The sequence below is a fragment of the Ambystoma mexicanum genome, chromosome 7p (genome assembly GCF_040938575.1).
Source record: "Ambystoma mexicanum isolate Mex_15411 chromosome 7p, UKY_AmexF1_1, whole genome shotgun sequence".
NCBI lineage: Eukaryota > Metazoa > Chordata > Amphibia > Caudata > Ambystomatidae > Ambystoma > Ambystoma mexicanum.
Window position 1 is genome coordinate 816437172 of NC_090939.1, and position 16999 is coordinate 816454170.

Consider the following 16999-nt stretch of genomic DNA (forward strand, 5'->3'; position numbering starts at 1 on the left):
ACACAAACGGGACTCGTTTTAGGAACAATCTGATTAAGAACGCAGGCGAATTATAGCAAAATAATGTTAATGCACTTTCTAAGGTTTGCTCATCCAAATAGCTTTGTTTACGCTCCTGTCTCATTTTGTGCTCAGGCACAAACCCACTGGTAAATAATATAGCCACGTTCAATTACTAGACAATCAAGTATTCCGCAGACTATTGCCTCAAACTTAGCTAGAATTAAAGTGAATAACATGCAGGAAACAGGCAAGTCATGCTGAGTCCTGGCTTTTTCTGTGGGTTGTCTGCAAAGTCCTTTATCTTGCTACCAAGATGAAACCTCATCACTGACATTTCAATTATTTGAAGATGTTCTTGATTTGCAAGAGGTTAAAAGCTAGAAAGAAAGATGCTGCTTCCCACACGGTTTTAGATTTCTGGTGTCAATTTCGGCGAGGACCATTTGATGCACGTATAGAGCCGTTATCAGAAGGTCCCTGCTTGGTATATAAAGACTGGATTCAGACTGATGAAGACAAGTGCACTGGTGTAAGATTAGAGCTTTTTGTGATGAAGGCCTAGGTGCATACTCTGTCGGTTATGGCAGGCATGAAGAGCATACAATATGCCTATGTGACCATTGAGTGGCAACAAGGTCCATCACCAAGAGAAAACGAGAATGTATAAAGCCATTTGGGCGCATTTTATATTGCCTATTGAAAGGTCAGGGTGAGAAGGTTTGGCCTGGATGATTCCCCACTTGGGGATTTCTATGGCAAAGCCAGTACTACAATAAGGCACTTGCAGGCAATGCCAAGGGTAACACCAGCAGATAAGCACCAGCGAGTGCAACTGCTTCCCTAAAAGCATACAATCTGGTGGCTTAGTAAGTGATTGCGGGCCACAAAATGGCGCTTCACTTTTTGCAGCATTAGTTGTTTGGGAATAAATGGAGGAATGTCTGAAACAGGGATAGATGCAGCCCTGGGCTGGGTATGAAGGTCCTGCATGAAAGAAACAACTATGTATGTTCTAGAATGAAGTATGTTGTGAAGTGAAGGGGCAAGCTCACCCATGAAAACTCCCAACTCTCTTGATGTCAGGCGATCGAAAGAGACAATAGGACACTACCCGAGATAGTGACTAGTAGCACCCAGTTAGTAGTGATCCCCTTTTAATTATTATGGAGCGAGACAGGGTGCAGTCAATTATTCTACTGCAACAACTAAAGATCACTTTCCTGTTGGGACAGCTTTTGTTGTTTTTGGATTATTTTCCCAGTCCTGTAGGGAGTTACCCTCCAGTATACAGACATTTTGTGTCAGCCCATGCTGAGATTAGGGTAATGACAGTGCACAGTATACTAAGACATATTAGGGGCATCTGTACACATTTCTTTTGTAGGTTTTCTGGTATATATTCTTAGTTTAGCATCTTTCTTCATTTTATTATAGATTTTTTTCTTCTTTGATTATCATTTTTTGCTGTTATTTTCAGCACTGTCTTAACTCCTATCTGTTGACCGAGTAGAGTTGCAAGATTAGTGAGACATTGGTCTCAAATAAATACATTACCATTTGATGTAATGTGATGCTTCTTTTGTGTATGTAACAGATTTGTAAAAGCAATTTGGCATTAATTCCCATGTGTGAGCACCTCGACACTTAGGGAGTACTTATGTCTATTCCTGTTTTTCTTCCTCCCTTTGTTTATGCGTAATGCTAACATTGGATTTTGTATAATTATGACAATTTGTTGTTAAATGTCAAGACTTGATATTTTGGAAGTATGACATTCTTTGTAATAAATTGTGACTTTTTTATGAATAGGTTCCATGTTTAATACAGTTGACAAAATGGCAAGAACGGTAAATTAAAATGTATGATTGTATGTATGTGATAATGTGTTGAGCAAACAGCCGACAATAGGACACTACCCGAGATAGTGACTAGTAGCACCCAGTTAGTAGTGATCCCCTTTTTATTATTGTGGAGCGAGACAGGGTGCAGTAAATTATTCTACTGCAACAACTAAAGATCACTTTCCTGTTGGGACACCTTTTGTTGTTTTTCGATCAAAAGAGACAACATTCCTTGAGATAACAGGGGTATTTCTACAACTGTAATAAACCCAACAACCTAGTATAAAATTGAATTAATCAACTACCTGGTATACAGTCACCATCTCATGGACATTAGATCCATTGAATAGGGTTGCTCCCATTAACACAACTAAAATAGGAGGCTGGTGGCACACATTAATGGAGTTACAGAGAACATTTATATCCATGGACTGGGTTCTGTCTTGGATGGGGCAGTATATCTCGTTAAGAAGAACTTGAACATGTATCTCTTGTTACTATGGGGAGAGGGACTCAACTGGTAGGCTGAAGAAAGCAAGGACCCCCTTCAGAAACAGAATGTGCCCAGTTTTCAATGTGATCAAGTTGTGAAACTTTATCTCTTGTGCCTTAGCACAAATTGAGGACACTGACGAAAAAGTTCATTAACTGATAAATTAATTAGAGCCGTAATCCTAAACATGAAAATGAGCACAACTGAAATTGTATGGTAAGAAAACCTGTACAGTTTTTTTGCAATATTTTTAGGGAAGGCTTTTCCGGTCATGAAAACCAGATAGGTGGGTAGAAAGTTATATTAGAGTGCAGATCTTTAATAGGGTTTCTGAATCATCTTAAGTGTAACTGTAACCTGCATTGTCAATACAAGTGAAGATTTATTACATAATAAAGTATTAAAACATAATTTTAATATTGGACGTGGGTCACAATGGCAACCGAGTACAGCTGGGCATGCCACCAACCGAGGGGCAACTTTAATTGCCAAGATTGGATGGAGGTTTTGCAATAGAGGCATTTGCCTGGGGCTTCTGGACTCAAATGTGGGACTTGTATTCTAGAACAGTAGAGATGTCCACAGATCAAAGAGCATTTTACCAGAATTTTCAGCCAGTCTGAATCTGCCACAACAGAGATAACGTCTCCACTGCTTGCGAACATTTTCCTTAGCGACGCAGTAGAAGATGAAAATGCAGAAACCTAAAGAGGACATAAATATGACAGTCAGAAATAATAATAAAGTGATTTTTTATGTACAGAACTCCGTTTTGAACAAAAGCAAAGTTTACGTACACTACAGAGATTTAAAAAAAACAAATGAAGAGCTTGCTGGGATAATGATAAGCTGCTCGTTTTCCAAAAGTCATACTGATCCACAAGGCCTTCTGAGATCTAGGAGCTGAATGGGGAACTAGGTCTTCAGTTGCCAGTGGTGTTGTCCAGGCGGGTCCTACGTTCCTTTCTACTTGGTGGCTGTCTACTGGTAAAATTAACTCTAGTGGTAATCCGACAGAATTACAGTGGGATACATCAACGTCCCATCACTAGTACTTTTAAATGGTCATGTGAGAAACAATTATGCCAAACTCCTCTACATCTCAAAACATGTTGTTATGACACTTGTGCATGCTTCTACGCTTCTTTAGTATCCAATTATGCAGTTGTCTGGAAGGAGGCAAAGCACCACTTTTTGACCCCATGGCATAGTTTGAACGTGTCCTTGTATGAGGGTTTTGTGGAGGTGGAGCATTGTACGCGCTAAAGTAATCAGCATCATAATCAGCAGAATTCCTTGAGTTGCACATATCTGGCTTCAGAAAAGGAGTTGCAGACTATAGACTATAGAACTATACATTTACAATTCCATTACTTTCCTCTCTCCTCTCACTCCTTCCCTCAGTTCAAGCTTTCATCCATTCTTCCTATCCTCCTTTCTATTCCTCGCCCATCTGTCATCTCCTATTTTCATTTTCCTCCAGCAGACTGAGGTCGGGAGATCCCTAGGTGGGGACGCAGTACACCCTAAAATCTCAGACTAGGATAGGCGCTTTAAGACTACTTCGGTGCTGATTCGGTGCAACATAAAATCTTGTTAATTATATTACTGATAGGTGAGAAGTCAGGTATGTGTTATGCAGAATAATGCCATGAAAAATACAGGTACTTCTGGGAGAGCTGGCCACCTGCAATGTTTGACAAGAATGTAGTCGGGCTGCTAGAAAATATACTCCCAATTTTCTCTTTCATAAATCTTTTGCTAGTTGGCTAATAGCCAATTCCAGACTGGTAAGGATGGGTTCACAAAGGTCCCTGTTGAGCTGCGCATCCTTCGTAACAATCCTACACAAGTGGTTACTTATTGAATTAGTTGCTGACCCACTAATCACGGTTGTTAAATGGCTATAGGTGCGGCTACTTCTAGACTGTTACAGAAGATCTCATGAAATCATGGGTGCGACTGGAAAGAGTGGAAACACAGCGTATTGATGTAGTCCATTCTGAAGGCATATGAAGGGCACTCTGCTTTATGAATCCTCTGAAGGCATTAATTCAGTACCCGCTGATCAGACCCAGACTAGACATTATATGCCTTCCATGAAAACCCAGTTTCCAGATTCTGCACTGGGAACTTAGAGGAGAATGTGTAGATGTCCAGGGAGCTTCTGGGAAATTGACACGTACAATCAACACAAACATAGGACTACTGTACTGAAGAACACTTTGTTGCATTAAAAGACAGTAACCCACAAGATTGCATTTAAAGCCTCACAAGGAGTTGAATATAGGAACGAGATTTCTTAAAGAGTGGACAATTTTAGAGGTAGTACCTTTCCAAAAGCAGACTGCCCAACCTTGTGTCACAGACCCTCTGAAAAACACAAATCCACCATGAGGCAACAGATCAGCCCTGCACATGTTTGTGGTTGAGGGCAGACACCCTCATTATATTTTGATGCATTCTACTGTTCCACATAAATGCAAATGCTTTAGCTTGAACATTTCAATTGAAATGCTGAATGTTTTTGGCTATCAATAGCTATGAAGGGTATTGTCAGTGACTGCTGCTGCCCATCCTGGGGTTATATGTAATTTCTCTACAGTGACTCCCACTGGTAGTCATTTTTACCAAATTACATAAAAATGACATTTTTTTTTCCTTTGTATACTTTGTATTAAAGATTACTAAAACGCACAATGCAAGTAAATACATTACATTAACGTGTGGGGCATTCTAAATATATATACAAACATCATCCAAAAAGCATTAGACGATACACACTGTATCCCTCTCACCACTCAGTTCCTAAATAACTATTCAACGGTTTCTGTAACACAGCATAACTAAACGTGTGCATGTCTTCCACACGTCAACGCACAATTCATCCATTTATTTAGTGGAATAGGTTTTGCATGTGGCTTTATTACTTTATGCTTGATCATCCAAATACTGTGCACATCCAAAGAGTCAATCATATCCTAAATCTCAGCCCCCCTCTCCCTCCAAGTGTTCCAGTAATGGATGTGAGATTTTTGTAGAATTTGCCTGGGCACCATTTGGAGGGCTCTACACATTTTTCCATCTGTAGTATCACCCAGATTTGATACAGCCCCATTGATTTGTAAGAAGCTAAATTCATTTTCTGGGAGCCTACAGTAAATGACTTGGCCATTGCTAATCCAACCACAACTATAATTTCAATACAATCAGATACAGACTTGGCTCCCACAGGTTGGAGCTACTCTTCCCAAAAATATAAACAAACCAACAGTCCGAATGGTAGCATTGGTCTGGACAAAGGTGTGGCGGTGCCCAACGTCACAAGAAGTAATTTGTTGAAACTAATGCCCTGACCAACATGTGCACCACATAGTTCAATTAAACCATTGATTTTACATAACGAGACTTATAGGCCAACTGGCTAATGATGGATTCAAAAGGTCAATTTTACAGCATTGTGTCCTTTTGCCAACAGTAATTACTTTGTGGTACTGTACGATGATGTAATTACTTCAAATTTTCATCAAATTGTTTAGGGAATTGTGGGGTAAGGGACACAAAGGGGATGGAGAGGTGTTTGGGGCTGTGGCAATAACAAAGGGGAAGTGACATCGAAAAAGGAAAATTTGATGAAAAAAATTCAAAGTAATTACTTTGGGGGAAAAGACCACAAAGCAAATACTGCTGGCAAAAGAACATGGAGCCCAATGTTATATTAGGTTGCTCTTTATTGTATGAAAGTTAAGGAAGCACTACAGCCAACAGGTGTTTCGACCTAAACCCAGGCCTTCAAACCTCATATTGTCCAAAAACTGTACCTAAATGGGTGGTCATTATCCAATAATTCTGTAGTGAAAGTCTTCTCTTTTTCTCAGCCTCTTAGCCTCTCAATGACCTTACTACTGATATTAGAGGATAAACATTGAATTTGGCTAATCCCTCTTCAATGCATCGGCCCAAACCCATCCATATTTTAAACTGTTTGTTCCTTTCTAAGCCCATGCAAAAGGTGTGCACCAAGTTAACTTCCCCTCCCAAGCAATGGGCTGCCATTGTGACCCTACAAACACAATCTGGACTGAGGGTAAAGGAGCAATTAACAAAAGCACACCGCCAGCTGATTATTTCTAAGGACTTTAGATGTTGAACAATACAGTTAAATTCAATTATGAACATTCTTATAAAGTGGTCTTATTCAAAATGAGAGAAAACCTACCTTGCAAGGTATTGAAAATAGAGAACAGGTACATAAACGCAAGATTGACAGGTCCCCAGGCAAAGAACGCAAACCCCCACGTTATTCCCAAAAGGAACGTGAGGCCAGCTACACTCCTGAGATCCTGAAAAGTTGCTTTCCTTTGGTGCCCAAGCTGCTTCTTCTTCTTGATCCGACACAGTTGGATAAGGACAACGATGAACATGCTGATGTTTAGCAAAAATATCAAGCTGAAGTATCCCGCCACGGTGATATAGAACACAATATTACTGTTGATCCAGCAACTGAAATGCAACAAGACAATGATACCCTTATTAGATATGCATTAGACGTGCCCAAGAAATAATGCCAGATACATGTAGAGTGTGTGAACTGTTAAAGACAATGAAAACTGTGATCTATTGCTACAGTTGACCCTGAATGATGGTACGGTATGCTTTCACAAAGGTGGTGACTGTGTACAGACAGTTTTGTACAATTCCTATGGATCTTTGATAATTCAATTTCCATGTTCCCGTTCCAAAGTAGCTATTTTTGTTTAAATTGATGTTTATTGGTATACTTGCAATAAAACAATCAATAAAACAATCACAGCGACCTAATAGAGTAACATCAGGGTGGCCAGAATAAAGAGTCTCATATTAGAGCATCGAACAAGCATTACCAACCACTAGTATCTGGGCGACAATTCCAATAAAACTAACGGTCTGTGGGAGACACATGACTGTAAGACACGAACAGCACACAGATGAAACATGAGACCGGTGAAAGAAGACAACACACAATGCATGAACACAAAAAACGACACAAGGGGGGGTGAACACAACATAACAAGGTACGTGTCTGATTAATGGTTGAGTCTGTCTCTTTAGGTACAAAACGTCCTTAACTCACACCATTTTTAAATGTTGGTCCTTGTTTCGAAGCCTTTCAAATATATTGCTTTCAAATCTGTCCAGTTTTAGCTTGTGCTCTCTTCCTTGGCTTTTTCTGTGTTTTCTAAAATCTGATAATGTGCTTATTTGCTATGAGCAAAGCCCTCAAAAGCCAATTTGGTAGTCCCACCCATTTCACAGTTGTAGCGCGATCACTCTTTGCACCTGCTCCCTAAAGTAATGGTTTTTAACACCAAATTATAACAAACAATTGACTAACAACATTGGGGATCATTATGAGTTTGGTGGTAATTTAGCATCAAATCCACAGATTTACTGCCAAAATTGATAACTCATCACCACTTGGTTCAGTGGAATTACCTTTTCTGGAGTTCACAGGACAAATGGGGATTTTGGCAATTTACTGTGAGTTTTATTTCTGCTGTGGTAAATCTGCCGAATTTGGAGGTAAAGTGGAAGGTTGATCTCAAGCAATTTTGTAGAGGTAGCTCCTTCACTTCACCTCCAAACATTGTAGTACAGCAGTGTGGTAATGTGGCAGTAAAGTGGTATGATGGTATTACTGTCAATTTGCTGCTGCTTTTATCGGCACAACCATCTTGTACTATTATATAAAAAAAAAAAAAGAAAACATCAGTAAACGGAAGAGTGAAGGCTCAGGACAGTCCAAGTCCACAATCCCAACACAGCAAAATAGAAGGAAAAACGCTATTTACCCGGTACCATTGTTTAACCATGCATAGATGCACATGCTTAGAATAGTGCCTATTTTCGGCCTGGAGAGCCCACATAACTGCCAGCTTTAGATTTGTGGACGTTAACAGTAGTCATTCTGTTTAACCATGTAATAGTCTATAGCAGTGCAAACTAAACTTAAAACACTCTCTCAAGAAACATTTTAGGCTCTTTTGGACGCACAGAAGATATTGTAATCTGGGCCCAAAAAAGTAATTCAGTTTGCTACCTGCCAACTGATAATAAAATAGTCGACAGAGGATGGAATATGTTAAGTGCTAGGAAATCCCAGCTCTTTAGCCAGCATACACAAAAAGCTGGAGGGAAAACACAAGATAAACAGGCATGCCCTCACTCATATTTTCTTCCAGTACTCCATTGCTGGACAATTATTTTTAAAGACCAAAGTTGTCATTGATGATGTCATGATGACAAGCCAGCTACAAAACCTCTCTCTAACACTCATTGTTTTGTACCCCTAGGGTACATATCTTTCTATAGGTGCAACAATCAGGATTGCAGGGTCCATATCTACTGGTCAACCCACTTTTAGATAACATATACACTTACATCACTTTACAGTTAATAGGCGAGCACTAGACTGAAGTAATGTGGCCTCTACTTGGTTGGCATAGGATGTGCTCAACCTTGTACAAGGTGTGATGAAACATGGAGTTTTTATAATGAGGGTAGCGAGATCAGTGTACCACTTATAATTGCTATTAAAAAACAGCTCTTCATTATCTCAGTGCTATGTCTCCAAACGTCCAAGGCTATTTTCTGAGGTGTGCTCATCTTAGTGTTGACACTTGGACTAACTGCCTGCTGAATTACTTGTTCCTCAATGATGTTTCAGCTTAGAATATATATACTTTATTCAGATTGTAGTTACAGCTGAACGCACAGCTCGTCTGGCTGCATCCATCCTTGTGTCAGTTGAGCAGTTTATTTTCCCTTGCTGGTCCATGCACCTGGACATGAAAGGCTGTCTGCCTTGCATTGAAGCAAATTCATTTAAAATGATCGCCAGCCTGCGATCAGTTCCCCATCTCCTGCCGTGCTCATTTTAAGCGTCTCTCCTTCTTCCTGTGGCCTTCGCATTCCATTCTGCTGGGTCGTGCGGCTGCTTAACATTTTTTTTTTCCTGGCCCATTTAAGTTCTGGGGCCTAACTCCTAACTAAATTTGTAAAGCCTGCTTTTCTTTGCAATGCTTTTAAAGATGGCAATGGCCATCTCACGTGTACTTCTCATGCTAGCATTCCACTGCTGCATTTTACTGGGATTAAATGCATTTTCCACCATGTGTGGATTCCCTGTAAGTGTATTCAGCCTCTGACCCTGCATGCATTTTAAAACGTTCCCTTTATCAATTTACTGAGACCCTGTTCTAATGTATGCCGCAGCCTAGCTCCTCCATAAATGTTGAGCACACTGTGCTCTGTTTTCTCATTTTAGTTTTCTACACTTATATAATTTAAAATTAACTACTTCTTTATGGCAGTTAACATATGCATTGCCTATTTAAATTTAAGTTTATGGATTCTGTTTTTTCAGCGCATGTGAGCATGTGTAAGTTTTATAGCTCAGCAATGGAGTAAGGCTTTCTCTCTCAGCTTATATCTTTTTTCACCTGTTTGGTACTGGTAAGTACTGGGGGCAAAGGCTGGTACTCACATATTCATCTGTACCCTTACAATATCACGCAGCAGCAAAGTTTGCCTGGAAAAGGCCGGTTTTCATAAGACCATCTCTTGCATTCTTGAATGCATATGACCAAATTATTGTCGCCCCCTGGCTGTCCACACAAAAGGTTGTTCCTTTGTCTCCCCCTTTCCTCCCATTAGCACACACCCCATCACCCCCTGTGTACTTTCCACAATGCACCTTCCATCTCCCCTCCCCCTTCACTGCAGCCACCCCTTTATTGCCTTTTACTTTCTGGTTGGTTGAAGGGAAAATACCTACAAACCCCTCTGTATGCTTCCTTCTCTGCTCCAGTGTCCCTGCCTCCATTCCCTCCAAGCAAGCATTTGATACATTCCTGCACCCCTAGCACCTGCTTCTCCCCCGCCCCTTCCCTTCCCCTTTGCCCATACATATCTGCACCCTAAACCATACATTTGCCGCTTTATCTACTTTCCCATCACATCCCAGCCCACTTTCAAATCTGCCCCTTATGAGCCTGCCTAACTAAAAACCTAGAAAAAGAACTGTATGGATGCCCGGACAGCTTCCCCTGATTTCTCTTTTCTTTTGGCCTGCCTACCATAGCCCAGGCATTTGTTTACTGCTAGTCTTCTTCCCTGCCCCCAATCTCTTCACTGTTCCAGAGTCAATATGCAGGCCCATCCCACAACAGACAACTATTACTACAGATACATATTGTTAAATTGTCCAATATTTGATGTTAAACACTGACATTTGCCAAGAATAAAACATGAAGTAAACATTCAATGGGTGCTGTTGCCGGTGAAGAGTCTCACCGCCCGATGGCACGTGCTACCTGGAAGCGTGTAAACGCAATCTAAGACAGACACAGTGACTATGTGTGTACGCTGGTAACTGCCACACCCGTGCCCAGTCCGGCCTTTGTTATCAGCGTGGTGATGTAAATCGCATCACCAGGCTGTGACATGAGAGGCACCTCACATCAGCCACAACATTCCCCCTCGTTCAGTAACATGTTCAAATTGGGCATACATGAACCAGATTTGACTGGGCCCACACTCCATTCTGTTCAGTTCAATCAAACGAACACTTTCAAATCATTCATTCTCTCTGGGGTTTCCTGATCAGTCCTTCAGGATATTTAGATGTTTGTTCACCCATTGTCTCACTTCCTTGACTTGACACCGACACCTGTGGAGGACTGGCAGTGTTTCTTGATTTGGGAGCAATCCTCATATCTGAATTGATTGGGGCTTCCTAGCTCTCATTCTGGTGATGGATCTGGATGTCAATCAGCCTCAGTTCCTTGCCAAGACGCTCCTTGAGGAATCCTTGGAAGAGGTTAGAGTTTCTTGTGCAATCTTTCATGCCTGTGTCCTGCCATTGCTGGGGTCTAAATGGGAGGATCAATGTGTTAGTTGGCTTGCTATTCTTGACTGGTATGCATTCTCCTATCTTAACTTCATGGGGTACCATGCATCTGTGAATGCTTTCTTTTTCATTGGCTCGCTTCTGTCTTTCTCTCACTATCATTAGCTATTGGGTGTCACTCTCACGTGGGATTGGTCAGTATTGTTCCTCAGATGCACTGCCCCATTGGCGTTTCTGGCTTCTGCCGGAGACCCGCTGTGGTCATGTGAGGGGTGGTGCAATATTCCAAGAGAAATCGATAGAGGATACAGCGTATGCAGATGCCCTGTCCTTTTGCAATTCAGAATACTTTGTTCAGGATGTGCATAAAGTGCTTGTCAGCACCATTGGCCCTTGGCCACAAGGAGGTGATGTGTCAATGATTTATGATTAGAGACATTAAATCATCTTTAAATTCCCTCCCTTGAACGAGGACCCATTGTTAATTTTAATTTCAACTAGGAGGCCATGTGCTACAAAGATTTACTCAAGGGCCAGAATAACATCCTTCCTTGGCTGCCAAGCATCTCACAAAGTCCACTTCAAGATACCTTAAGAAATGCTCTAAAACCACTTGATCCCACTAAAAAGTGTTGGTCAATGTTGATGTATCCGTAATGCATGCTCAGGTGGGCCCATGGGCTTCCCGTCTCTCGTGTGTGGATCATTCCTTGTCTTGAGACTTGGGGAAACAAACTTTCTCTCATAGCCTAGCCTTCATTTTCGCAGCACCTTTAATGATCCTTGTCCACTAGCTCGAGCACCCTTGCAACTAGGATAGAGGGAATAATGATGTGTAAACCTCATAGTAACAGACCTTCAGGAAATATGGGGAGTTCATGCTGGATATTCGACATGACCTGAATAACTACTTTGGCTGCTACTGTGAGATGCTCTTGAAGGGCCAAGAGCTCTTTTCATTATTCAGCCCAAATGGCCTCAAGAACCATTTAAGAACATGAATCTGCAGCTGACACCTTGGCCAGTTTTTACAGGGTCATGGATACCAGCACATATGCCTCAGTAACAATGCAGATATTCTCTTCTGCGAGTAATTCCATTTGATCAGACCATATGCTTTGGTGTTTTGGGGGATGGGACAAATAATCAGCCGGATTGTTGCACCCTGGAGTGTACATCAGGGCAACGTCATTCTCTTAATTGTATAAGCCATTTTTGTATTCATACTAGTGGATGGAGTGCTGCCCCAAACATAACATTCGAGCGTTTGTGGTCCGTCACCACTGATACCGGCTTCCAAAATACATCGATATGGTAATTACAGCAACCCTATGTAATGGCCAATGCTTTGTGATTTTTCTAGTAATACCTTTGTTCTCACTCCAACAGTGACATGCTGGTGTATGCGATGGGTAGCACGTCACCATTGGTGTTCCTGTGTTATGACTGCCCCTAATCTAAACTGTCTCTCATCAAAAATGATTGCCATTTGACAGGGGCCGAGTCCAAGAATGCCATGATAGTATTTTCAGTTAAGACCGTCTTAATGTCTTGGAAAGCCTTTTACTCCACAGTTGTCCATTTTCAGGGATTGTCACACTTGGTGAGGTTTTGTAATGGTTCAGGCGAAGTGGCAAGGTCTTTGATGAATCTACCACAGTGCGTGACCATTCCAAGAAAACACTAACTACGAAGCACTCTGGGGTGTGTGGCAGCATGAATTCCACATATTTGTTTTGATCAGCATATAGTCCTGTCCCCTTGAAGACCTATATGAAAAACTTCAAACTTTTTTTCTGGAATTTGGGCTTCTCTTTATGGAGGGTACAACCTTGTTCTTGCAGCCTGGCTAGCACATTGGCTAGGTGTTCTACGTGTTCCAATTCAGTAGCTGTGTACACCCGGATATCATCACTTATATTACGAATGCATAGGAGGCCCGCAAACACACCTCTGACAATGTGTTGAAATACCTCTGCAGCCATTGATATTTCAAAACCCAGCCTCTTATACCGATAGAAGCCTTTATGAGTAGTGAATGTAGTAATGCATCTTAACTCTTGTTGCATCACTACTTTGTGTTATGCAGCGTTAAGATCATGTTTTCAGAAGCACGATGGATCCTGAGGGCGGGCCAATAGGTCAGGTATTGTGGATGTTATCTCTCGCTCCACCCTAATGGATTTATTCAGGGCCACATGTCCATGCACATGGACAATGGCTCTGATTTGGTTTCATTGTGATCACAATGGGGACAACCATGATGGGGGTCCAGTCACCCACTCAATTACAACTTCTTGTACTAACTAGTCGAGTTCATTGCTCCGCCTTTTCCCTAAAATGGAAAAGCACTCTCTGGTGTTTTAATGCAGTTGCCTATATTGTCTCATCGACATACCAATTCCCTTTTAGTTTCCCTACTCCATTGAATAATTGTCTGTGTCGGCTGATGATGCTGGGCAACTCTTCTGTGTAAACTCCAAATGCAACCTACCACTTGTAGTTCCTCTGCAATTTCGCGCCCGAGAAAAATCTCTTCACGGATTTTAGGGATGAAAAACCGTGAGGAGATTCTTTTTCTGTCTGTGGCAAACCTCGCCCAAGAATGGGCGCAGTGGGGCACTGAAAACAACATGTAAGGAGGCAAGATAAAAAAAAGCTCTGCTGGGCTGCTTTCAATGAGGCTTGAAGGAATGGGGTAGCGACAGGCATAGTATAGCAAACCTATTGAAGGTGGATATGTTTTAGAAATAGCCCAATGCATGTTGATCTCGACTAAGCCTGTTGCCCACCATGTCCACCTACAGCCAGTCAATTGTTGGACAATTGTATTCAGAAAATTATTCAGGCTGTTGGTCACATTTTCAGTATTGTGCGCCTAGAAGACCAATTAGCCATGTCATGTTTTGGCCCTTTGACTTCTGAAGGCTGGTGTAAAAAGGATACTGACATATAGAGTGTGCGGACGGCCATTGCAAATTCCAGATCAAATCGTGTTGCATTCAAAGCTCCCTTCAGATCCTTGTTTTTGTGAAGGACAACCAACATATGGATGTAGATTTTAAAAAAGCCCCCTTGTCCAATGTGTTTCAGAATAAAATTGAAGCTGGACCTTCATCATCAGCTGTGAATAGCTCAAACTGACCAAAGAAAAACTTGCGCTACACAGATCCTAACACAAAAGGCTTTCCAAAAAGTCTCCCTCAGATTTTGCAAGACTAAAACAAAATAGTCATCAATACCAAAAGACATATTTTGAAGGCAAGAATTGAATTGAAATGAATTGATATTTTATTACTATAGCGCTCATAAACAAGTGTTTCAGAGCGCGACAAGGCAAGGGAGGGGAACAGGGGAGAATAAAAACGATCTTTCTAGGCCCAGTGACATTGAGAATGCGCAAGTGCATGGGAGAGTGGGAGGGAAAAAGCGCATGGAAGAAGGGAGAAGTGGAAAGTGCGGAACAAAGGAGAAACAGAAATAATGAATAAATAATAAAGGAAACCAACCGTGGTAGTGCAGCCAGCAAGTGGAAAGTGCTGGTTTTAAGGCAGCAGACAGGGTAGGTCTGATAAGTGCAGAAAGAAAAAGGGGGAGGGGACTGTATGGGCACCGATACAGACACCAGTGCAAGGAGTGGCCCAGAGACAGCGTGGGAGGGTGGCAGGGTGAGCAGGTACCTGGGCCCGGAGGACAGAGGGTGTCCAGGTGCAGGGTGCCAAGAGAGAACAGATCAGCAGGGTAGAGGGGGAGCAAAGGCAGAAGCAAAGAGGAAGGTCTTGAGGTGCTTCCACAACTGGAGATGGTTCTCCTCAAGTTTTAGAGTGGCAGGGAGGTTGTTCCGAAGACAGATCTAGCACCCAGCACGTTTCTTTGAAAAATGACTGATCCTGAGAGAGTTTCAGGTAGAGGAGTGAAGAGCTCAACAGTGGAGGTATTTGCGTAGGGATAGCTGAAGTTATTTTGGGCCCAGGCCCCAGAAGAGAGTTATGATGAACAGAATACCTTCTTCCAAGATTATCTCAAATCCACTAAACTGCTAGACCTGGGACAAGCACGCTCTACTCAACTACACAACCGTGCAACCTTTTTTAAGGACCGGGTTCAAAATATGAATATGGAATTATTATGGAAATGTGATATGTTTGTTCATTGAATATACAAAGCTGGTTCGGATAAATGTATATTAATAATAAAATGAAATGAAATAATATGGAATTGGAGGCTAAAACCCCCTTTCAGATGAGGAAACACTGACTCACTCCTGTAATTTTTTTCAAATATCAAGAACATTTCGTCGCACAAACACAGGGCACTGCCATGGGGGCGACTTTTGCCCCCAGTCTGGCGATCATATTTATGGCCGATTTTGAAGAAAAATTCATTTTTTCGGATCTCAATCCTTTTCGTCAATATATTGACAGCTGGCGTCGGTAGATTGACAATATCATTTTCATTTGGCACAGTACTCTTGATAATTTGAATACATTTCTGACATGGCTCAATCAATGCCATTCTACAATTAAATTCACAATGACGGTAAGCAATTCTCAGATATCGTTTTTGGATATTCTCATTCAACATCAACACAATAAACTCATTTGCTCATTATACACTAAACCCACTGACCGTAATACTCCTTTACATTTTGCCAGCTTCCATCCACAAAATCAAAAAGAAAGTATACCGTATTCACAATTTCAGACTCAGGCGTAACTGTACTCGATTGTCTGATTATGACTACCACGCTCAACATCTAAGTGATAAATTTCGACAACGTGGCTACCCCAAAAAACTCACTTCAGACTCATTTAAACGGGCAAGATTGACTCCCCCTGAAACCTAATTTGAACTTAAAACCAAGCCCCAACAAGACAAACTGATATGTGCTCTGACATATAGCCCCCATACCTTCAAGATAAAAAAACCATCAAAAAGTTCTGGCCAGTAGCTCAATTACCCTGGCCGAAAGAACCAATACCGATTTTTTGCCATGAAAAGGCAGACAAATTTGAGGGACCAATTGGTTCATGCTTCCCCTAAAAAACCTTCCAGATCAACAACCTGTGGTTGGGATCTACGGCCCCTCACGGGCCATTTCCCTTGTGGCTCGTGTTCGGTCTGCAAATTTGTCTATAGAACTAAAGTATTTACTATTGATGGCAAACATGGGACTTCGGTACCATACTAATTGCAAAACTCCTTGGGCCATTTATTGCATTGAGTGCCCCTGTGGGCTCAAGTATATTGGAAAAACATCACGCCCTGTGCAAATAACTGAACACCGATCCCGGATTAGATGTAAATCCAGCACTTCACCACTAGTTAGCCACTATATGGAAAAAGGCCACTCTACGGAAGATATATGATGGTGGGTTATTGATGTGGTCAAAGATGTTTCTAATCCACATCTAACACTGGCCAATAAAGAAGCCGGTTGGATCTTTCAGCTTGACACCATTGATCGAGGCCTAAATGAAGCATTGCCCATCTGGTAGGCACTCTTTAAACTCAGCTTGTTGGACTAGTAGATTGCTAGTCTGGTCTTGGCCAAGACCATTTAGGGACACTAGCACGTTAGTATGGCCACAGCTAGCCCTTCCACAGGCCACCCTTTAAGTTTTGAATTGGAAGTACCTTAATATGGGGGCCCCATCCAGTTTGTTTGTGTGTCATACATACCATTTCCTTGATATTAAGAAAATGTTCTGTTAGTTATATTGTCTTCAACATGTTCTATAAAGCAGCCATGTCCTGTCAGAACAGTAAGCC

General features: G+C 41.6%; 1 protein-coding gene across 14 annotated transcripts in view; it reads right to left on the minus strand.

The window, feature by feature from the left end:
- ADGRG2 (adhesion G protein-coupled receptor G2) overlaps positions 1-16999 on the minus strand; it is an 835692-nt gene that overhangs the window by 38881 nt on the left and 779812 nt on the right. For all 14 annotated transcript variants that reach the window (XM_069636971.1, XM_069636968.1, XM_069636965.1 and 11 more), the window contains 2 exons: positions 6557-6840; positions 2940-3041 (listed from right to left, as the gene is read on the minus strand). In XM_069636971.1, coding sequence (XP_069493072.1) covers positions 2940-3041; positions 6557-6840 — 386 coding nt within the window. The remainder of the gene's footprint in view (positions 1-2939; positions 3042-6556; positions 6841-16999) is intronic.